The sequence below is a fragment of the Syngnathus typhle genome, linkage group LG16 (assembly GCF_033458585.1).
Source record: "Syngnathus typhle isolate RoL2023-S1 ecotype Sweden linkage group LG16, RoL_Styp_1.0, whole genome shotgun sequence".
Lineage (NCBI taxonomy): Eukaryota > Metazoa > Chordata > Actinopteri > Syngnathiformes > Syngnathidae > Syngnathus > Syngnathus typhle.
In genome coordinates, this window is record NC_083753.1 from 2,563,184 (window position 1) to 2,587,691 (window position 24,508).

General features: G+C 46.3%; 1 protein-coding gene across 1 annotated transcript; it reads right to left on the reverse strand.

Moving 5' to 3' along the window:
- Window positions 1-29: 29 nt before the first annotated feature.
- Window positions 30-22,587, reverse strand: eif2ak3 (eukaryotic translation initiation factor 2-alpha kinase 3). Its single transcript, XM_061300532.1, has 18 exons — window positions 22,051-22,587; window positions 15,379-15,508; window positions 9,872-10,066; window positions 8,877-9,007; window positions 8,493-8,754; window positions 8,233-8,404; window positions 8,003-8,128; window positions 7,801-7,923; window positions 7,516-7,733; window positions 7,222-7,331; window positions 6,880-7,002; window positions 6,667-6,816; window positions 5,938-6,517; window positions 5,424-5,597; window positions 5,147-5,320; window positions 4,956-5,057; window positions 2,457-2,519; window positions 30-2,072 (listed from the first exon to the last, which is right to left on the reverse strand). Exons 1-18 carry the CDS (start codon window positions 22,329-22,331, stop codon window positions 1,872-1,874), a joined length of 3,315 nt encoding a protein of 1,104 aa, XP_061156516.1. The 5' UTR covers window positions 22,332-22,587; the 3' UTR covers window positions 30-1,871.
- Window positions 22,588-24,508: the final 1,921 nt, after the last annotated feature.

Here is a 24,508-nt window from a genome sequence, read left to right on the forward strand (position 1 = left end):
CAAAAAAGGGGGTGGAGACACATTGCAAGTTGTTTTGTTTTTTTCAGTTTTATTAAAGTCAGACTTGTAAGAAGTCATATTTTCTCGTTAATAAACGCCAACCACAAACGGATTGATCAACAGCGTAGAACATAAATAAAAAGCTAAATCAACATATTTACATTTCTGTATGGACAGAGAAGAATGTGTGCCTTTTCAACCCTTTTTTAAGCACTTATGCCTTCACATTTTTCCCCTTCTCTGTCAGAGCCAAATAAACGGCAAAGAAACCTCCGCAAACAGAAGAACAATCAGTGACGACTCGACTTGGACTTGATGTGGTGATTGTCCGCAACGCAGTGTGCGTGCGCAGCGCAAAAGGCCAGCCCGTGAACGGCACTTGACTTTCCACGCTGGATATCAATTAGAACAAGAATAATGACAAGATTAAAAAAAACGCTCTTATCTCCAAAACGTTAGAAAACGACAATCATGTGACTCACAGCACTTGACCACGTGACCGACCTCAGGTCCAAAATTGAGGGCAGGCTGACCCGCCGGGTGTTCAGTGGCGGCTTCGTTGGCCCACGCTCAGCGCCGCAAATATTACAATCAGAATTACAAAATAAAGTCAGGTGTGTTTAAAAAAATAAAATGTTGGAATATTTAGAGAAAGAAATGCGTGTTTGCCCCCCCCCCCCTTTGAGTGCTTGATGGTCGAATTAAATCTTAATCTTAGATTCTATGAGGAGTTATAAAAATGTCTAAAATTGCGATTTTTGTGCATTTAGTGGGGGCAAGTCATTATTTTTCAAAAACCAAAATTGCAAATTTGGAAAAAACACATTAGGGGGAATAGTCAAAATTCTGGCATTTCATCCAGAAACTAAAAAAAAAATGTTTTTGTGAATCTATCGATTTCAGATTGGCTCGAAATAGTTTGGGTCATGTCCACACAAAAATGGCTGGATTTACAACAATAGTAACAATAATAATAATGGCACTTTATGAAATAGATTATTTTTCCAGAATAATCGATTGCAGTGTTATGTCAAAGCACTAGGGGGCACAGTAGGACCGAATCACAAGGGCGTTTTGCAACTGAAGAACAAATCCAATTAAAAAAAAAAAAAAAAGAACTTTAGTAGCAAAAGTAACAACCGTGTAGACGCAGGCCACAAAACTGCAGTGAGCGAGCCGAGCAGTCACTACAAAAAGCAAGCCGTCGCCACCCTCCAGAGGTCACGCTGAGACATTCTGAAATGTCCTGCTGACTGCTATGCTCCTATTTACAAATTTCCTTCAAAATGGAATGTGGCCTTATGTACACCCAACAGCAAACAAGACCGAAAGAACCCTTTCACACCGAGCTGCACTTGGCTCTCTGCCAACAAGAATGAGCAAACAGTCACAATTTTGCCAGAAAAATGTCAGAAACAACAATTTAGGGTCTTTCAGGCAGAATAGTGACATTTCTAGTTATATTTTTCTGTCAGTTTTTCTGAAAACTGCTATTAGGCAAATAACAATGTGGAAATAGCTTGTCAGAAAGTACAGATACAAGCTCAGCGTGAACGGGGTCTTAAAAAAAAAGCAGAGTGGTAGTAGTCAAAGCACTGGCTTGGGCCATTCATTTAGTCGAAAGGCAATTCAGATCTTCTCCACCCACCGTACATTTAGAAAAAATAATGTCTCTGTTATCTTTTGGGGGGTCTTCCAAATCAGGCATGTGGCTGAAGGCTGAAGGTCTATCCTCGTGCTTGTCGTACCTGAGATTTCGAGACTGATGCGTGACAGGAAGGGAAAACATGTTCCAAGGCGCACTTGGCTGAAATCAGTAGCAGTAGTGTAAAAAAAAAAGCCGTCTCGTCTGTCGTGTTGGCGGGGGTGCGTCAGGTGGCGCTGGGCTGTCGCGAGGTAAGTCCTCCTCCCCCGCCCCCCGTCGACGAGGTGCTGTACGTGCGCGAGCGCTGTCGCACCACGGCCAGCCGGCACGGCAGCTCCAGGTCCCGGAAGAGCGGCAGGCCGGTGATGTCGGCCGCCTCGGGACGGTCGCCGGGGATGAGCGACAGCATGCTAAGCACCATGTTCAACTAACGCACAGAGACAACAAATCGGCTTGTGACAAAAATACATCCACAAATGGAATGAGGAATAAATTTGAATATTACAAGAACAAAAGTTGGAGTGGTGTAGGAAAAACAATTGCAATATCAGGAGAAAATGTTTGAATATGCTTAACCAAGATACAGACAAAAAGCATGTGATCAGGTGCTACAGTAATGCTAATGATTAGAAAAAAGAATAGTAAACCAAAACGCAATTTTACAAAATTAAGTTGCAATAATCTTGTGAAAAGAGAAGAATTCTAGCAATTTTCCCTTTGATATTAAACTAATTTTCCTGTGGGTTGTAAAATACATTTGAAAGTAAAAAGGTGTTTTGTCACCACTAGATGGCAGCAAAGGGCCACTGACCTCGTGAAAGTTGTTTTTGGAGAAAGACTCTGGGAAGCGCAACGATCGAACCTCCATCAAGGTCTGCAGGAAGACATGACAACTCACGTGAACACCATGCCCAAAGAATTTTTTTTTATCAAATAAAACAGACATCAAAGCAAAAAACGATCCCTTAACAATATCGTCACTTACAGTACATCCATTTGTGTCAGACATAGGCTAATACAGTTTAAAGTATTTAATCGATTACATTATTCACGGACCAAATTGGCTAAAATGATTCCAAGCGTGGACCCTACTTGTACCCGCTGTAAGCAAGCTGAGGCAACCTTAGGGCATATGTTCTGGACATGCCCAAAATTACATACATTTTGGTCTAGAATTTTTGACACATTCTCCTACATATGTAAGAGAAGAATTGACCCAGATCCAGTCACGGCAGTATTTGGGGTTGTACAGACAAAAGGAGTCTCGAAGGCTCAGTCTCAGATGATGGCGTTTTCCTCATTACTCGCTCGACGTTTGGTTCTTATGTGTTGGAAATCTCCATTGCCCCCTAGGCACTCTCGCTGGGTGAGTGAGACCATGTCCTTCCTCCAGTTGGAAAAAGTTAGAACCACAATTCAGAAGGAGAATTTTAGAACTGTATGGCAACCTTTCCTGGATTATTATGAGGATGAGTTTGATGCAAACTTATTGGAGTAATAGCCCACTCTCACCCCCCCCCCTTGCTCTTCCCTTTTCTTGTTTTTTTTTTTTTTTTTTTTTTTTTCAAATTTAATTTTGTTTATTATTATTATTTTTTATTATTATTATTTTTTATTTTTTATTTTATTAATTAGGTAACAATGAGGTGTTTTGTATGGGTGAAATGTTTGTTTAGTAGGCTGTATGCAATGCAATGTCTGTTCCCATGCGAATTGTTCCAGAACATATGCTGTTGTCATTTCTGTGTGAAAACTAATAAAAACATTTTGAAATTTAAAAAAAAAAAAAAAAAAAAAAAAAAAAAAAAAAAAATATCGTCACTTTTGTTAGCTTGCACCCCTCATGTGACTGGCCCAGAGTGAACGTGATGAGGTTTCTTAAAGTTACGTTTCCGTTAACAACACAACTGAGTCATCCCATAGAGTGAACGGACCGAGGCTCCTCAGGCAAGTCAAGTCAGAGCAGTGCTTCTCAAATAGTGGGGCGCGCCCCCCTTGGGGGGCGCGGTGCTATTCCTGGGGGGGCGCGTCTGACCCTGGGGAACAGGCTTTTTTTTTGGCAGTACTAGAATAAAGTGTAATTGCGCGTTTACTACAGCAGGGGGCAGTGGCGCTCTCATTGTTACTTCTGTCACGTTTGCGACAGTGCAACATTTTACGACTTACAAGACAAGTTAGGATAGTCACGGTGGGGAGGGGGGGCGCGAATAGTTTTCTTCTTGCTAGGGGGGGCGTAACAGAAAATAATTGAGAAGCACTGAGTCAGAGTAACAACACAACTGAGTCATCCCATAGATCAGGGGTCCCCAAACTTTTTCCTGTGAGGGCCACATAACCTTTCCCTTCTCTGATGGGGGGCCGGTGTCAGTTTGTAACAGAAAAAGTGTGACGATCGTAGGGGAGCTTAAAAAATTGATTGTTTTCCAGAAAGCCACACATAACCAAATAACGGTTATTTAATAACCCTTTCCAGGTTCTTTACAGAAAAAAAGTCAGGAAACAAATAATAACACTATTAATGAAATAAATAATAACTAAATAACCCTCTCTGAGTTCTTCACAGAAAAAACAACTAAAAAAATAAAATAACTATCTCTGGGTTCTTCATAGAAAAAAAACCATGGAACATTAACTTTCTGTTGTGCCATGCACAATCTTAACAGATAAAAGTTCAGCTCAGTTGTCAGAGCAGAACCTCTCTGACACATATGAGCAGTCTCTTAAAGTTCTTGTGTTCCTTCCTTATAATCCTTTTGTAGGTTCCAGTAGGCTTGTAGACACCGCTGTCTTTTTTGTTAAAGTTTGATTTGAAATTTGTTGTGGCAATTCTTAGGCGAGATCCGAGGTGTCGGTCCGTTTACCTCGATCTGTGACGGGTAGATGTTGACGTTCATGTGGCTGAAACTGCATCTGAAAGCTCAGCGCGCGAATTACAAGAATGCTGTCGTCACAGCCCACGCTCTAAATTCGGGACTGATACAAATAGAGCGCGAGTGCGCCATGTCCGTACACGCACGCACTTGTGAGTGTGCACCGAGCTTTCTGACACGGCTTCCGGTAGTAAATGCGCAGGCGAGCGCTTCCCCATCTACTGGGGAAACGCAGTCATTGCAGGCAAAATGACCCAAAAAAAAAAGTTTAATAATACAATTTGTTCAGGGTTGGCGGGCCGGATTAAACGGTCCCGTGGGCCGTATTCGGCCCGCGGGCCGTAGTTTGGTGACCCCTGCCATAGATTTTCATTTTTGGCTCAAAACTGGCACAGAGGTTCTTCAGGCAGGTCAAGTTAGCACGACATTTGTTGACTCACCCTCACTCTTTCCATCTGCGTCCTAAAGGGGTTGAGCAGCTCAAACAGGATCAGGCCCAAAGAGTAAATGTCCACTTTGTGCGAGTACAACTGCCCGGAAAGCTGCCAGGCGAACAACAACAACAACGACAGAATGATAGTAGGAACGAACCCATGTTGGAAGCACAAATGCTCTCGCTGCAGTGACCCACCTGCTCAGGGCTCATGTAGAGCTTGGTCCCCACCTGGCCCGTGTGTCGTGTGAGGAGCGGCGCCGGTGTCAGGGCGTACTGCTCACACTCGTCCTCCTCGTGCTCCATGGCGGTCACCAGGCCCAGGTCGCCCACCTTCACCACATCGTCCACCGTGAAGAAGATGTTGGACGGCTGAGAGACACCGAAAAAAAGCGGCTCTGAGCGGAGCGGCTCTGAGCGGAGCGGCTCTGAGCGGAGCGGCTCTGAGCCTCAGGCCGTTGCTGGCTGCGTTTACCTTGAGGTCCCGGTGCATAAGGCCCTTGCTGTGCAGGAAGTCAACGGCTTCGGCAATCTGGAGGAAAATGTCCAGACACTGGTTGTGCTCCCTCTGCTCGGGCAGGCAGCGCTGGGCCATCCAGTCCTTCAGGTTCTCCTTGCGGCACAGCTGCATTTGGATGTACAGATACACCTGCAGACGGGATGGCACAAATTAGCGGCGCTAAACTAGATCTTGCAGGTAGTTAGAATACAATGGGGCAAAATACCCGTTAAATCAGGGGTGGCCAACCAGTCAGAGACTAAGAGCCACATTTTTTTACTGTGTACCGCAAAGAGCCACATCGCGAGCCGAACGTCAAGGAGCCGCATGAAACCCGGCAAAGAGCCGCGGGTTGGCCACCCTTGCGTTAAATTGTATGGGGGCGGTTGTAAGCCAAAATAGCAAAACAATATAAAAACTAAGAAGTTTTTAGAGTCTGGAAAAGCAAATCAAGAAGCACGAGACAAAAAGAAGCATCAAAATGTTGAACCTTGGGAGACGGCTGCACACGTTGGCCAGCAGGAGTTGGGGATAGCGCCAGGGCCAGCGAGTTGGGCCGAGGTGGCGAAGAAGAGGAGGGCTGGCCGCTCTCAGGCTGTCGGGTGTGCAATGAAGACAAACCGGTCCTCCCGACGCCGGATGGGTCTGAACGGGTGGCACCGGAGGCAGAGTCCTCCTCGGCATCCACCTCAACGCCGGCGTCGCGGTCACATCCCGAGTCCTCAAAGACGATGTCAAAAGAGGACGAGGTGCAGTCACTGGGCCGGTGAGGCAGGCATAGATCAAAGGAGTCGGGTGTGTCGGGGCGGTCTGGCTCGGTCTGGCTGTCCGGTTCGGACTCGAAGCTGCCGTGGCCCAGAATAGGGTAGAAGGACCGGTCGCCGTTCAGGCCCGAGCCTGTTGTGGTGTCGCAGCCGCTGAGGACCTGGTGATGATTGTACCCATTCACCGGCAGACCGCCGGCAGGGCCGCCGCCCGAGCCGCCGCCCAGCAACACAGAATTGGACACGGGTACTTTGACGGACAGCGCCTCCATGTGGTCCACAAAGCTCATTGGCGATTCGGTGGCACTAAAAGACAGAAACGGGTCAATTCGGACCTTTGTGGCAACAATGGTTCTGAGCTAGTCTTGCAACGCGCTGTTGCACACAAAATGCTTCAGTTCATGCACGGCTTTGAATCGGCCGATGAAATGGTCCAACCGTGATGTCAGTCTTACCTGGGGTCTTGCAGCCACCTGTAGTCCATCTTCTCCTGCCAGCCCTCGGGGGGGCTCTCCTGCCATGCGTTGAAATAGCGGATGATGCCGGGGTGCTCCAGCTTGGCCAAGGCCTTCACCTCCCGCATCACCTTCTCACGCGCCACCTCCCTGAAGGAGCCAGAGAACGCCTTTGAGCAACATGGCTCGCTCGGCTCGGATTGGCGACTGCACCTGTTGGGCAGTCGGATCCTCTTGATGGCGTAGTTGCAGTCGTCCACTTTGTTGCGCGCTTCAAAGACCACGCCAAAGCCCCCGCGGCCGAGGCACTGCACGGGCTCAAAGTCTGTCAGGTACCTGAAGATACACACATGACACCATCTCAGCTCATTTAGTGAAACCACATACAAGTTGTTGTTTTTGTTGTCGTGGTGATGGAAAGATATTTTTTAGCAGAGTTTATCTGATTGCATATTTCTATCCTTATTTCATTTTACTCGATTGTACCGTTACAATTGTTCCTTGTGAGCTCCTTCACTGACGATGGTAATAAAGCCAATTCTGCTAATGACGTACCTGGACACATATTTGCTGGAGCGCGTTCCCTCTGCGTCCGGCTCTTTGGATTCAACGACCTCGAGGTCGGTCTTGTCAGTCTGGCACTGCGTCTCGGACTCTTTACGTTGCTTTGGAGGAGAAAAAAAACAAAAAACACGGATCGACCAAGATCTACTCGCAGAAAAGACAAAACCGGCCGTGTTTGCTTTGGTAGAAATCCAATCAAAGCTACCTGGGGTGGGCTCACTTTATTTGTTCCCTGTCCCACCCGTTGTGTGTACTTGAGGGTCCTTTTTGGGCTTGGGGTCTTACCCTGCCGCTGACGGACGCCGACGGGTGAAAAAACTTGCGCACCACGTAGGTGGTGGCGGCGATGCAGAAGACTATGGTGCCCAGGATCTCCTTCCACCAGGGCAGGAGCAGCACGGGGTCTTTGTTCCTGCCGCTCTCGGGCTGAGCCTCGCTTCTCTTGATCACACTCACCGCGCTATCCCGCTTCCCCCGGTAGCGCTTGTTGAAGTAGCCGTTGTCTACGGAAGGAAGGGGGAGGGGCGGATTAGATGTTGACAAGGCCAGCTTGCGGGTCCCGGGTCTCACCGTAGGGATACTGCAGGATGGACAAGGCTCCATTGCTGTACTCGTCATGGGAGAACTTGTCGTTGTTTAGACACTTGTCAAACTCGTCCGAGCCGACCAAGGCCGGAGTCCGAGACGGCGACTCTGCCGAAGAGCAGCGGCAGGGTCAACCCGTGTCGTCATCCCGTGTCGCCATCGCGACTTTGCGAGGCGCTAAACTCACGGATGAGAGGCTTCCATTTGACGGTGGGGAGCGGAATGATGTCCTTCTCGGACCCGATGGCTTTAGACGGAAACTTCTCGGTGATCCTCACGGAGGACTGGAGGTAGAGCTGCCCGTGGAACATCCCTTCAAGAGGGCACCCCAAAATATTCATGATCAATTTCAAGTCATTGTTACGCCCCTGCTGCTGTGTGAGCTTCAACCACATGGGAGCGCAGGTAAACACATACCCAGGTAAACGCTGGATGCCGAAGCATCCTTGGCTGCGTCCGGATTGTCGTCGTCGTCGTCGTCCTCCTCGTCAGTTTCCGAATGGTTGCTGTAGGCCGTGTCGTCAAACAGGCTTATGGGAGTGACTTTACCACCGCCCACCAGCCAGGCGGAGGCAATGGGAGTGCAGAACTAGAACGAGAGCAAGCCATTTTCTAGCAGACTTACTCCCAAAGGTCCGCTACCTGCGTTTGAGCCAGGCAAAGCCGTCTTTTCTCACCTGGTGTTCCCAGACAAGCTGACCATCAGCCCCGGTGCTGAAGGCCATCACCTTCCAATCAGGGACGGACACCTTGATGACCAAGTCCAGGTTGTAGTTCTTCTTGTTGTCCGCCTGCTCTTTGGACTCCTCTGTGATTATTTGTGGACGCTCCCCTCGCCACCAGGAGTTCCCATTGGCCATCTCTCCGTCCAGGAAGCTGATGGCTGACTGCGCCTCTGGCACGAGTTTCAGCTCAAAGTTTCCCACGCTGAAGTTCCACCTGAAGTCCCGAAAATAAGCCACACTTGTCATGTGATTTGATACTTTGAAATAAGGCCGGCGTTAGCCCGATACCGATATCAGGATATGGTTACTCCCCCATGCCTTGAGAATACTACGCACTTCTCCATTCCTGAGCGAGGTCTGATGGCTCGGACGGTCTTCTGGGTCCTCTGAAGCAGGAGCACGTCTTCGCATTCCGTTTCTTCGGCACCCCAGTGGCTGCAGCCCACCGCAGAGCAGATGTAGCGCAGCTAAAGATGACGAGGCAATTTTTGTCAATGAATAACAAATTCAGAAAACAAATAAAAACTAATAAAACAATAATATAATATACAGTGGAGCCTCGGTTTTCGAACACAATCCGTTCCAGAAGGCTGTTCGAGAAGTGAAATGTTCGAATTCCGAATCATATTTTCCCATTACAAATAATGGAAAGAAAATTAATCCGTTCCAAGGCAGAAACAAACCCTGCCTTTTTTTAAGCATTTTTTCATTTGTGCATTTTTGTCCAATTGCGCAACTGCAGCGCACCGCCGAACGTGCAACCGCTGCGCGCCACCGACCTCGCAACTTCACCGCGCTGGTCGCATTATTGTGACAGAGCTGTCGCAAAAATGTAGAAAATATTTTTAAAGTCCTAATGTACTTTCTAAATATTAAGTGGACCTCAGTGCGCTGGGAGCTTAATTTGGTCCGATCGCGCAACCGCAGCATGTCGGGCGCTCAGTGTCGCATTGCTTTAGGAGTGTCTTTGTGTTTTAGGATGACTTTACCGCTCCCACTTGCTTCCTTTGGAGGCATGATTAGAGTTAATGCAATCCTCAGAATAACGAGAACGTAATAACGAACGGAGTCAGTTGGCATGCGGGTCCTCTCGGCTCATCTCGCAAGGTTCGACAACTGAATTTCGTCCAACATCCGAAGCAAAAAAATCTAGATTTTTTTTGTTCGAATACCGATTTGTTCAAGAACCGGGGCGTTCGAAAACCGAGGCTCCACTGTATATAATAAGAACTATAAAAACTGAAGCATTTACAAAAAAATTCTAACTTGTTCTGGTTCATAAGAAAGAAACAAAAATCTCAAGTTGAAAAAAGTCCTGCGTAATTGCGTACCTTGCCGCTGTAGGCGCCCAGGCCGTAGGTGGTGAGCGACTTGCCGCCGACCAAGACTGTGTCCTCTCCGACGCGGTAGGACGACTCTAGGAGGGACTCCACGCTGAAAGGCACCGCCTCCATACTCTCACGATCGCGGTTCCACTGGAACAAGGCGCCGTCCAGAGACGGGATCACCATCTTGCTGTCAAACACCTGGTGCCCGGGGACAAAGGAAAAAAACGCAGCCATGATTGTCGATGCTTTGGGCTGCTTTGAGTCATTTTGGCTGAATACTTTAGTTTGCTCCGCTTCGTTTCATCGTGCTTTTCTTTTTGATTTTGTTTACTTTCTGCATCTTCAGCAACAGTGCATATTAAGGCAAGCCATGATGACATCATTACAACAAAAAACTGACCCCAATCCCACCAGATCAACAGTTTATATGGGATAGATAGTGCGTGCAAGGCTAATTTAGTCAACGGAATCTCAATATTTACATTCAGGATAGAGATTCTTCCCCCCCCCACCCCCAAGTCAGTCAGACTTTTGTTTTTTTAAACAGTTTAGAACAGCGAGAGAGGAAAATTGATGGTCGATGGTGATTAAGTGGGCGGTAGTCAGAGGTGATGTCATCCCGTCAAGATGATGAGATTTAGGGATCTCATTAATGAAGCAGGTGGGGGGCACGCAAGTGAGTCACAGAGTCGCCGATACTTTAATCCTCGGCTATGTTCCAACACAACTTGTAGAAAAAGAGTTTGTGAGGAAACCTCGCTCCAAGTTTATTTTTTTAAATATTCTCGGAACTATAAAGGAATGCAATTCCGTTGGTTGCGTATCTTGGACGTTTTAAGTACAGAGCTGATTTTCGTCTGATCATTGCACTGACGCGCAATTAAAAAAAAAAACAATAGCTGGAAGCAAATTGGAACAAGTGGAGAGGCAAATGTAATTTTTGCTAAAAATATCGGCACTTTGACTCCTCCACTTCCACCGGGCCGGAAGACAAATGACGTGCCGACCGATTTGGACGCTCATCCATCACGTTGCCTGATCGGCTCACGGTGTGTGAGTTGTCGTCTGTGATGACATCATCTCTTGGCCCAAAACATTACCTCACTCTCCTAATCTCACACGCGCACACACGCGCACACACACACACATTATTCATCCCTTTACACTCACCAACATGAGTCACTCCACTTTGATTGACAAGCTTGCACTGACCTTTCGACACACACACGCACGTGCCCGCACAAACACGCACGCGAACGCACAAACACGCGCGCGCGCGCACGCACAAACACACACACGCGCGCACGACAAACACACACACACACACACACACTTTTTGTGCAGACAAAGCTGTTTTGTGTCTGTCGATGTAAAAAAAAGAGCTATAAAAAAAAAAAAAGACAAGAAAGGGGCGCAGTGCGGGGGCTGGGCGGCGGCAGGTGACTGGCTGCCTCCTCTCACGGCGTTTCGGGGGGCCAGCCAATTGCGCGGCGGCAGAGCCCTCCCTGACGGGAGCCTAATCGCCGAGCAGACTGAGTACACGCGCGTGGGCCGATGTAAACGCGTTAGCCGCGGCCTGAGGTGGCCAAGCTGCATTCAGAAAGTAAGGACTTGTGGGGGTGGGGGGGACATGAATACAAATACACACATTCTCGTGGCAGAAATCATAACAGATGACGTCACGGCAAAGTCAGCGTGTTGAGAGGTGAGGAGCAGACTTCTTTCTGCTCTGGCCCACTCCAACGCAAACAGGTGAAAATTTAAACAAGCTCAGCAGCTCACTGACACGCACACACTTGGGTACCTTTTGACGCTGTAAAGAATTTGAAATTTTACCACAAACATCCTGCATGTGTGTGTTTTGTAATGACACGAAAGGAGGAGGTCTTGAATTGAAGGCAGCTGAGATGACAAAAACCCGTCACGTTGAGGATTAAAGCCTCCGTAAAATCTTGCCGCCAAGCCTCACATAATCGTTGAAGGACCAGTGCAGCTTTTTTGTTTCCTCTAATAAACAGTTTGAGGAGAAGGCGGAGAAGAAAGACACGTCCATAAAATAGCGCAAATATAAACGAAAATCTTTTCTTTACGGACGAGACAAGCGGCGAGGGCGACACGGACTCGCCGCAACTGTTGTCGTTTAACGTTTTGACTTTACTTGAAGACGAATGCAGGCGAGCACAAGTTGCTCTTGAAGGTGACATTGGGGCCGAGGTGCAAATGCAAGTTTGTGCCGCTGCGAGCTACCTTCAGGGGCTTTTGACACTTTGGAGCCTCCGAGGAGTGCACGATCACACACACATAGAAACAACATGAACAAAAAGCTCTCCTGAATTTTTACATCTCAAATACAAAAAAAAGTGAAAACACTTTAAGTCTGAAGCGGGATTTTAACATCTAAATTTAGAACGGCAGACTTGACAAGAGTTGCTCATATATTTTGTGAAATGTTGAATTCACACCACGCCAGGTTGTGTTTTGATCACCAGAGTGGTTGGGTAGCTCAAAGGGGCAGGGCGGGGCTAGGCACCGTGATGGATGCTGATTGGTGGCCATAGAACAAACACTTACACAAGACAAAAACAAATGTTCTTTAAGTTAACAAGAAATCTAAAACAAAATCCTAAACGAGACCACACAACTTTCATCAAATCCCAATTTCAAATTTTTTAAAATTATTTTAGAACCCAACCATCACTAAAAAGTCAAAACCAAACAAAAAATACCTCGATTCTCATCAAATCCAGAATCTAAAACCACCACTTAATCTCTGAATCCCGAATTGAGCTCGCAAACTTTATAACAGACCGCAAGGCGTACTCCGAACTCTGACAAGAGCATCAGGGTTTCAATCCCGGATTAAGGTGTCAAGCAGGGGTTGATTAGCCATCCCATCCACATGCACATGCGGGGGCCAGATTTAAACCCCCCCTCCCCTCCTGAGAGCTCGGCCTCAGTGCCGCTCCGATGTAGGCAATTTTAAGACGGCGTGTGCGCGTGTACCGCTGTCTGTGTTTCTGTGTGTGAACCTCAACGCTCAACAAAAAGTGATAATCTCCTCCAGGCCAAACCGCTCCTCTTATCAGACCGAAGAGGGGAGGGTGGGTGTCGCGGCATGTTTACATGTTTCTCATGTAGGCAACGCCAACGCCTGCTCGACTGTTCAAAGTGCAGCGAGTTCAGCGGCTGCTCTTAAAGAAGGGGTGCCCTGGGATTAAAGAGGGAGGGGCAAAGTGTGTGTGTGTAGGGGGGGGGGTGTCTTTGAAGAAAAGACGATTCGTATTTTTTTTTCTTTTGTAACGTGAGCTGTTTTGTAACTTGACGCTGTTTAGGGATAGCTTCAATTTTTTTGGCCTTGAAGGCCTTTATCATGTAAAAATTGACTTTTTTTTTTTGCTTTTAAAACAATTTTCTTGAGTATCTGGAGTATCCAGGAGAGTAGAAAAGTGTAATACAGTGGAGCCTCGGTTTTCGAACGTCCCGGTTCTCGAACAAATCGGTATTCTAACAAAAAATTTGAGATTTTTCACACAAAAAATTCGAGATTTTTTTGCTTTGGATGTGGGACGAAATTTCGGTTGTCGAACGTTGCGAGATGAGCCGAGAGGACCCGCATGCCAACTGACTCCATTCGTTATTACATTCTCATTTGAGGATTGCATGAACTCTAATCATGCCTCCAAAGGAAGCAAGTGGGAGCAGTAAATATTAATCGCAAAATATGAGTCCGGTGTGCGTGTGTCAGAGTAGGCGCGGGAGATTTGCATGGCAAAATCGAAATAAACTCGATCCTGAAAAACAAAGACGCTCTTAAAGTGATGTTGCGAGAGGGGCGACTGTGCTTACCTTTTTGAAATTAAGAAAACGTTTTTGCTGTTTTCTTTCACATGATCTTTGAAATGTCGTCTTTCATTTGTAAAAAAAAAAAATGTTGATGTGCTTTTTTCCCCTTACAATTTAAAAAGATATATTTTACTATTAGAATGAAACACAAACGAGTTGCTACAGATACGGCAATACATTCCCCAGCCTAGCCTACTCTATTAATTCAGTTTATTATTTATATTATTTATTTATACATTACCTACTCACTTATTTATGCAGTTTATAGTGTAAAATAATGAAAAAATGCTTTAAAAAAGTGTTTTTTGCTTAGAACGGATTATCTTTTTTTTTCATTATTAGTAATAGGAAAACATGATTTGGAATTCGAACAATTCACTTCTCGAACAGCCTTCTGGAACGGATTGTGGTCGAAAACCGAGGCTCCACTGTATATCCCTCCAGGTGCTGCAGAGGTACAGTTGAGGAAAGCGACCTCTAATGCTGGACTTTAAGGTAACCACTACATGGCTTCTGTCAGTTTTTTACATCGCATCCATTGGGGCGGAACAAACCAAACAAGGTAATGGGTGTTGCCAAACAAAAATCAGAGTAATAAACATGGCGGATTAGCCAACCCGCCTTGTATAAAACCAATCTGCCTTGTTTATTACTCGGTAAGACTTTTGTAGTCCAAACAACTCAAGGATTCCAAAGTGAAGAGATCAAAATGTCCCCTTGTTGGATGCATCAACACTGTTTTCACTTCTTGTGGGTCTATTTTGAGTAGTTGTATCAGATGAATTGCATCGAAGGTGCTGTATTATTTTTGGGTAACAAGGTGTTTAATGCATTCGTTGGCTTCTTACTAACGGCAGCGCTAGCATTAGCTTACGTCGTTGCTTGACAGTGCTTGTTTACAAGACGTTCATAAATATTGTGAGGGGATTTATTTTATTATGTGTCATGTATGGTTGTATGGACAAGTCTTCGGTCGTTGATATCTTTTAATCAATCGAAAAGCTTGCGGCGCAAGTAAACACTACCTCGTTTAAATAAAGCAACAATAACAAAAAAGTAAACGCTACCTCTGCTAAAAAACTACAAATATGTTAACTGGAAAGGGAGGCGCGCATCTTGCAGCGTGTGAAGTATCTCATTTGCATTTAAAGAGACCGCACCAAAACGGCTTGCTCTGAGCCGCACCTCAGAACAAGTAGAAAAGAGGGACCTGTGATGGTATCAAAACGAGGAATTCAGACAAAAGCATCGTTGTTCCACTTTATATAGACCACAACGAAATGAGTAAAATAGTAGAATTTATTACCGTGATAGTTGGGCTTTAAGTATCAATTGCTGGTATCGGCTGTCTACACGATTACCCAATATGTTCAACTCAAAATTACAATTACAAATTTGAACTTGCATCAACATTGCGGTCGGTCGTCGTAACCTTTTGGGCAAGTGACTCTCAACCGGTCCGTGAGGACCCAAAAGTGGGTTGTGGAGTGGTTTTGGGTGGGTCGCAGACAGGCAGTAAAAATTTGCAGGCATTCCTCAGGTACACACACATACACGACAGTTATGTCAGTACATTTGCACGCTCTCTTATTATTGTCACACACTGGATATGTGAACACAAATGATGGCGCAACACATGTGAACAGACACGGTAACAATCGTGTTACCTCAGGTTTGCTGAGGCTGGAGGACACCAGGCAGCCTGAGCCGACGTCCAGGTCCCACTGTTTGCGCCCCTGGTTGTGCGGGTCCAGCGCAGAGATGCGCCCATCAAGGGTGCTAATGATCACCAGAGACCTGCGTAAACAATCCAAACAAACGTCAGACTACACTAAAGCTGAGCTCAGGCATTTTCTTCAGAACCCTTTAACCAGCTTTGTGGCTTCAAATTCTTATTTGAAATGCTTGGTAAGACACTCAGGAGAACATTTGGCGAGCGGCGCCCTGTTGATGGGCGGGACTTTGCGGTGAACATCGCCAAAGCCTGCCGGTCCCACCCATTGTGCCGCACCGGCTGTCATTCAAGCGTCGGGACGCAGGGGCGGACTATCGATTGGATGGCTGCTGCTGCGGGACAGAACCTTTCCAATGTGATTCCTCTCTCCCTTTTCTACTTCAAGGGGCTGAGGACAATGCAGAAATGCCGCTTTAGGAATGATTGATGACTTGATCGGGCTCGATTCTGACTGGAAAACGGCTTTCTCGGTCACGGCGGGCCCGCACTCAACAGAGCGCACCAACTTGAGTGGCTCTGAACAGCCGCTATTGATCAGAAGGAATCCGTGACGGATGCCGGCTATCGAACAGCTCGAGCATCAAGGAGCGCCGGAGCGCCAGAGGACATGTCGTCCCGCAGGCAACTATAGGCGGGATTGTTCCCGATCGATGGGAGGAAGTTTCCTCTGATTGTGCACATTGCCTGTGAAGACCGAACGCTGTGGTGGGGAAGGAAATGAAATGAATATTCGAAGGCAAAGCAAGTAAGGCTTTCCCGTTGAATGCTGAAGAACTCAACAGTCAGAAAAAGGTTCAAACGTTTCCAAAAATACAAACATGGTAACAAGGCGTCAAAGATAAGATGATCGCCGCCTCCCGCTGGAAGAAAAAAAAAAAAATCAGCTCCTGGCATTATCAGGCGTGCTAAGAAAAATATTGTTTTGCCCTTCTCTCGGCCGCCAATGAGAAAAGGAATTGACTCGCCCTTTCTATTGGCTCTTGGGCCTGCTCACGTAAAGCCGGTTGGCTGTTGCTAAGCAGTGGGTTGAGGACCGGCCCCTTTCCAGTCTTGCCGAGGAAGGAGAAAAAGAAGTCACAGAGTACAAGTGAAGATGGAGATCAAAAGCTTTTGTGGGGTGCTGATGAAGTGAGGGGGGTCGGAGCGTCCTCACATGGCGCTGATGGAGCAAATGAGCGGAGCGGCGGCCAAGCCAAACAAAAGACGATACCCTAGAAAAAACTCAACACAAAAACACTACAACAGCCCCACGCAGCGAGTCCAGCTGCGGGCGGTTTATTTCTAAGAGCGCTTATCAAAGCTATGTCAGCCGCATCTTGGGGCTTCGCAAAAATAATTAGCGATAAATCACTCCGACAGACGCAAGCCGGCATGCCGACATAAAAACAAACGTCTTCCATCCAGCAGTCATTTTGTGCTTTTAGTTGGCAAGGAACTACGCTGGAATGAGCGCAGGAGCTTTAGTGAACAAAAGTAGCGCTTTGCCGCCCAATGGAGGCATCTTATTGGCAAGGCCTTGAAGTGAGTTGAGGCACTTTTTTTAGACAAAATTAGTGCTTTGCCACCATCTATGGGGTATCTTGTGACTTGCGGTGATTTGTTTGGACAAACGCGGAGATCCTCCGGCAGTTGAGGATCTTAATTCAGACCAAAGTAGGAACTTGTTTCCATCTTCCAGCATCTACAGGCAATTCTAAACGCAAATGAAAACACTTTCACCTTCATCACACAATGCAACGGCAGCAGCGGTGAGCAACTTTTAGCAACAAATTGACCCGGCGGTGAATAGGGAAGGAGGTTGAGAAGGGGCGAGGCTGCCTAACAGCGGCTCGTTAGTGTCGCGCCATCATCGTGTCCTCATGGCGGCGGAGCGTGAGGAGCCAATTAGCCCGGCGCTCAGCCGCCGCTCCTCGGAGACAAGCGCACGCTCGCAGAAGGTGCTAAAGTGAGCTGTAAACACACTCCATTCAAAGAAAGCGGCACAGCGCGGCGCAATGTTTACATCTGGCAGGTCTCCAAGGAGAGCCGCCGCAGCCGCCGCCAATCAGGAGGCGCCGAGCGCCGGCCGCCAGCCAACGGGGCCCGTGTTGTTCTCTGGCGCTCAGTCCAATGGGCAGGCGGCTGTGTGTCGAACCGGCCAATGGCAGCGCGGGGCTGCTTGTAACCATGCGACAAGACGAGTGGCGAGGAGCGTCCAAAATACGAGCGCGTGGGGAGCACGTGCCGGGGAGAAAGTTGAGAATGCGGCGACCTGCGCTCGGGCGGCCGCACCCAAAGTTGAGAAGGCGCACTCCAAATTCCTTGCACCAAAATGCATTTCAAAAGGTGAAAAGATTGTTTGAAACCCGCTTGTCAGACATTGACCAAGTGGCAGAAAATGTATTTTAAACGCAGACAGAGAAGTTGTGAGGCAATAACTATAGAAAATTTAAAATCCAAATTACAATAGGCCATAAAAGTGCTGATAATTGTTACCACTTAACTGGACAAGGAGACGCATGAAGCAGGTCATGTTAAGTTATTTTCAGATTTAAAAAAAAAAAAGTCACTTTATAGGGCAAGAAACCTGGCGACGAGACATGATGCAAACCAGAGGTGGCCACATTAAAAAAATGATTCTTGTCATTACAAATTTAATTCCTGTCTGTCTTTGTCCAAGTGTCAAAGTCAGGGGAACTGCAGAGTCAACTGCAGGTGTGGTTTTTAGGCAGTTCAAAAAAACACACAGAGACACTCGTCTCTTCTTGCTTGCATAAACGCGCTGAGCTCCGCATGGTGCTCTCTTGCCATGTCGGCTCGCACGTGCTCAAATCCAAACGGCGTGGCGCCACGCTCCCGGCAGCTGATTGGCCCAGCCGCCGCCGTGCGATTGGTTGTTGCCAAGCAGTGAGTGCAGTAAAAACAAGACAGCGTGCTCCATCCATCCTTTGACTGGCTACCGGCTTGTTTTTCCTCCTCGCTCGCCTTCTCGGAGCATCCCACCTTTTTTTTTTTTTCCTTTGCCCCACCCAAAGTGCTGCAGTGCTGCAGGATGCGTCCTGCTGCCAACTTGTCAAAGGAGCTCGTAAATTCAATCTGCTGCCCGGGAAACAACTTTTCAAATCACAATAGACGACTCTTCCATCTTTCGGAGCTAAATGAGCACAACATGGCACCGCAATGCAAAATGCAGAATCTTGCGTATGCACGGGCATGGCACCTATAAACTTTTTTGTGGGTCTATGTATTCATGAGGGCGATGTCTAACCAAATTTCATGTTGCCAATTGAAACTGACTTTAAGGGGACATTTTTTTTCCAAAACTAAAATGGCAAACCTCCTGCATGTGTGGTTCCAAACATTTTTACACACAATTTTAAACACAATTTTTACCAAATTTCCACTGTAAAATGAAACGAGCTTTGGATTTTAGAATTTAATTCAATTTGTTCAATTCTCTATGGTGCTAACGATTCAGACTTGCGTTGACTTTTCGGATTCTTGAGATTTTTTTTTGTGAGTGAGTCAACTCCCGATTGACATGTTTACCAAATTACTTGGTGATAAATCCATCTGCTTTTGGGGGCTCGTTCCCCCCCCCCCCCCCAAGTCAAACGGCAATAAATCAGAATTGCCAAAACTAGCACTTTTCTGTGTTTTAGCAGAACTAGTGTGTGTGAAGACACATGATCGAGAATGGTTTTGTCCTGAAAAGGACATATTCTGGTTAGAGAAAAAAAACAAAAAAAAAACAAGTCCGCCTCACGCGTGCTAGAAAACTTTCTCTCACACTTCATTCTCATCCTCGACTGGCCTATCATATTGAGGACAGCTCTATTAATATACTCTCCCTGGTTACCCGCCATGCGACCACTCAAACTAAGTCAGCAGGACTTTTTTGAAAAAAAAAAAGCATAAAAATATGAACTTCTTCCAAAACATGAACACCTCCTTTTCCTCCGCAAGCTAACTATAGCCAGACCCGTGTGGCCCTGCCGCTCAAATGCTGAGCAGCGGCCCGTCTCTCAGACGCCATTGGCCGACGGGACGGCCAGCCCGGCCCATTGACTGTTGCTAAGCAGTGGGGTTGCCGCACGGGATCTGGAGCTGTCGGAGCCCTGAGGGTGTTAAGGGCGGCGGCGCAAAGGAAGGTGGGGGAGCAGGTTCAAACCTAACCTCCCGAAGGCGGGAAAGGTGACAGTGGAATCGGGTGAAGGATGCTGTGATTTTTTGTTTCCGGTACTACTTAGTGAAAAAAGTTGGACAAACAGCACTGCAGCCCTTCCGACTTGCTGCGATGGTACTACAGATGCTATCTTTGAGTTTTGAACAAATATTGAACAAAAACATTTGAGTGACTCAATTTGTCAACAGGGGGAAGCTACTTACAATACGCAGGGGGGCCCTGTCAGTCTTGGAGGTACAGAAAGGTTTACGCATGCATAATTCACGCGTGTGCATGTAAACACGTCATCTTGGGGGAGGGGGGGGGTCCTACATTTACAGGTGAGCCACTGACAGCAGCAGCTGCTGATCAAAGCGTACAACTGCAAAATTAATAGGCGACGGGAAACAAAGCACACAAAGAAAACTTTCAAAATATCACAGGAACATTTTTAAGGTGGTAAATTGACAATTAATACGCAAAAAAGTCTGATATTCAGCTGGGTCAAACTTTTGATAACCGATTAATCAACCGATTAAACTGTACATTGCAGCCTATTGCGCTTTGCCGCATCGCGTTTGATGTGTGCACGACCTGGGCCAAGTTCAGAGGCAATCCTCCTGACGGCTGGATGGAAAGCAGGCATGCAAACCTCAGAGGACGTCACACGAGGGAGCGACATGCTTCTCCTGTGAACCAGCTGAACGGGGCATAGCTAACAAAGAACACACGCAAAGTCGAGTGTGCGTTCTTATGTGTAATCTGTACCATTTTGGTGCTGACTGACGCGTTGCAGTAGACGCAAGCGATGCGCTACAAAATCAGCCTGCAGCCTCAACAGGCTGCCGCCCATAGCACAATAAAAAGCCAATTGGGGCACACTGACATTTCACACGTAACAACAACAACAACCACCACCACCACCACCACCACAGGGAATTGGATGTAAATATGTCAATAGATGTAGACCAGGGGGTTTCAACTGGTTTTGTCCAAGGGTTTTTGGTTACTTTTATAACCAAATGACCACTGCGTTGGCAGAATATTATTTTATTTTGCACTGAATGAGGATAGACCTATACAGGCTATTTATTTGTATCTGTATGTCTATTTTGAGAATCTCAATTACCTTTGACATAATTTGGATGGGTGAATGATTCACAAAATTAGGTGGACAATAAATTAAAATAATAAATCGATTTTATTTTTAAAAATGTTACAATTATTTTTCATTTCCAATTTCGCGGACCCACATGCAATACCGCCACGGACCACTAGAGGACATAGGACCACCGGTTGACAATGGTGTGTAAGAACATCAACTGATGGAATATGAACGCTAAGTTGACATGTTTGCTACTCATGTTGACATGATCTGATTTTGATTTACTCTGCGCCATCTTTTTGTTCTGACATTTTGTTGGGTTCCTATACGAACTCGTCAAGATCTCACCGTATACAAGAGCTAACAGCTATAAATGAAAATTATAACCACAACAATAAGCATGTTGATTAAGTAGCGATAAGGCCGCTAATGAGTGACATTTTATGGAAAGAAAAGATTTTAGGACGATATTGGCTTCAAATTGTACCTCCAGCAACGACAATTCATATCACTTTTGACAAAATGATTTTTATTATTACACAATTGTACAGTTAGTAGCACAACAAACATTTAAGTTGTCGTGGTTCGCCTAAAGATCCAAATTGCGCCCAGCATGCCTCAATCATAATCGCATGCAAAAACTCATCACAATCCTTAGTTTTTATAAGTAATCTCCAATGAGGCGCCTTTTGCGACAAGGCTCTCTGGGCGTTATGGCAGTCATGTCAGGTTTACCTAATGACGTGACCGGAGGGGGCTATTTATATTTTGTTTGGGATCACAGAGAAGACAAGGAACACAAAAACATTAAACAACAACGTAATAGCAACAAAAGAAATATTATGGGGGGGGGGGGGCTTGTCTGTTTTATGTGCTTTGGAAGCAAACGATTCTGGGGCGGGGGGGTTCCTTGCTGGACGTGTTGTGATGTCGCCCCATCACAGCTGCCACATCACCCCCGCCCACGTGCGTTGACCAGAACATGCACCAAAAAATCTAAAGACAAATATTGCAATTTTCAATTTTTACAACTTTTACATAACTTTCATTGTTTCACCGCTTGCTTTCCGTTGCTGTGCAATTTGTCAGCTGTCTAACTCTCGTTTTAAGAATTTAAATGGCACGATAAAAAAGTTTGAAATACAGTTAGAAAGTAAAAAGAAAAAGACATTGTCCGGTTGATTGTTATTTGGGGCTGCAGGGCGTCTTTAAGGTTATTTCGGTCATAAGAGAATATAGGAAGGCGAAAGCTTTGAAAGTTGTTTTATATAAGCAATCGGTGGGAAGGGGGGATGTGTTCATGAGGTTGGCCAGCTCGGCATCGTCGTGTTCCGTGTCACATCCGCCTTGCTTACCTCCTCATTGGGAAACTTCCGTGACGTTCTCCGCCGCAGGACGCCTCGTCTTCGGCGCTCGGCGTCCCGTTGTCCGCGACGTCCTCCACGGTCACATCCGCCACCGCCGGGCGTAGCTTCACCGCTCGGTGTCCATCGCCCGTGCCCCCTGTGGCAAGCCGGGGCTTCCCGTCGGCGACGACCGAGCCCAAAGTGTGCAGAGTCCCGATTCCGACGAGCACGTTGAGGAGCAGGAGCGCCAGAGAAATGCTCGCGTTTCCAAAGCGAAGCCCCCTTTCCATTTGGAAGGCTGGCTCATTAGTGAAGCAGCAGATTTACATGCCACTGCTCGGCCGTGTAAATCTTTACATCCAAGAAAAATAATCGTTTGTGTTATGAGTGTCAATAAGTTACGTCGTAGTTTGCCCTAAAGTGCCCTCTCTTCTTCTCATTTATGTAAACACAGCCACGGGAAGAGAACGCAGCGTTATCCTCTTTATACTTGATGCAAGACTTGCCGTGGTTACGATTCGAGGCTCCGCCTTGTTTCCATACAGCGATTGGACGATGAAAAGCATGCGTTCGTTAAGACCACTTTTCGTTGACTGGAGAAGTGTCAATCAAAAGGGGCGGCATACTCAGCACGAGCTTATTGGGCCGACTACCCGTCACTCAAGACGAAGCCCGCGGAAACGACCAACTTCAATATCAGTGCATCTGACTGGCCGAGTCTCAGACGTCCAAGGCGTCCAATCGGAGAGGCGATTGTGGTAAACAACACCGCGATTGGCTCAATGTGTTGCCCTGTTTACAAGAGGAGATAACTGCATTGGATACTCCAGTCGTCAATCAGTAGTGGTTGTCGAGTCGCCCGATGCAAAAACATCAACGTGGCTCCCACTACACAGTTGTCGAGCTATATTCTCTTCCTGTGGTCAGGGGTTATCTTCCGACAGTTATCAAGTCGAAACTAAATGATTAATCAAATTAAAAAGGGAACGATTGACGTCGAGATTACAAACAAAATAAAAATCTAATTTAAGTCGCGTAAGATACAATGGAAATAATAGCACCAATAATAGCAGTATAAAAAATAGATGAACAATTGGCCTATATTTTACTTTTTGCATTGGCAGTTTTCATTGAAGAGACGACAGAGACGGAATTATCTTGCTGAACAAAAAATAGTAAATAAAAAATCTACTAGCTCACAGCTAGTATTGCACCAAAATAGTGTTTATACAGTGAGTGAAGCAGATGTTTGCAAGTACAACTCTGCAGAAACAGTCCAGCCCACCAGAATCAATCCCTCCCATCAGAATCAAGTCTCCCTCGTCGTACACTCAGATTTCGAGTGGGGTCTGATGATTAGGGATGGGCGGATCGATACCGAAATATCGATATATCGATCCAGGCTGCTCATGTTTGAGTATCGATCTTCCTAGCTAAAATATCGATACTTACAATTATTTAATAATATTTTTCCTCATTTTTTTTCTGCTCCAATTTGACGACTTGCACTCATGCTAGCACTACTTTTCCTTCCGCCTGCTGCACCGGCGTGTCCTGCTCTGCTCTGCTCCCGCCCCCTTTTCTCACAAGCCAAGCCCTCCTCCTCCGCCCCCCGTTCCAATCCAAACAAACACAAACAAGCATGGCCACGGTGGCGGCCCAGTCCGAACGCAAGAGAAGTCTGGTTTGGGGATATTATATTTTACTTAATAACAACGAGGCAAAATGTGAAATATGTCAAATATATAAAGTTTTCCCCTTTTCAATTTGTGGTCGAACGCCATACGTTTTATTTGTAACTCCACTTCCTATAAACAACACTAAAGTATTACAATATTAAATGTAAGTATCCAGTGGCTTTACAAATTGATAGTTTTGCTGCTCATGACGATTAAGCCCTGCATCTCTGTTGGTACCATGTCTCTTTTTAGATTATACTAAAAGACAAAACTTTTTCCCAATAACAGAGAGAGAGAAAAAAGTAAAGAATAGCTCCTTTTTATTAAAGTTATGTGGTGTGCAAGGACTGGAGTCGGAGGCGGAGTGGTAAATGACGGTGCCAACGGCAGTTGTTTTAATGACATTTATAATTATCTTCTCGCAACCACGGGCCGACTCTTTTTCCCTCGAGATCCTAACGCACACTCCTCAAACAGGAAACTCCCACACGTGTAAAACATCCCACCGGAACTCGGCAACGTGAACTTAGGTTCCGGGTGAATAATGTCAACCCACTACAGTTATACTATTAATATGCATCTTCCACTAATGCACTAATTTCTAAAAAGGTTAATAATTCATGTACATGACGTAATACTTTTTTCTACAGAATTCAATAGATGACTCTCCAAGAGCAAGAATGCCACTGCATTTAAATTGTTTTTTTGGCGGGAAATTACACTTCCGGTATCGATATCGGATCGAATATCGGGTATTTTGGGTAGGAAATACTTGGTATCGGATCGAT

Coding starts and splice junctions, on each gene's coding strand:
- eif2ak3 (XM_061300532.1), bottom strand. CDS start 22,331: ATGGAAAGGGGGCTTCGCTTTGGAAACGCGAGCATTTCTCTGGCGCTC. Junction 8,755..8,876: donor CCTCGCTCAGGAATGGAGAA/GTGCGTAGTATT, acceptor TCGGGACTTCAG/GTGGAACTTCAGCGTGGGAA. Junction 6,817..6,879: donor AGGATCCGACTGCCCAACAG/GTGCAGTCGCCA, acceptor TGGCTCCTTCAG/GGAGGTGGCGCGTGAGAAGG.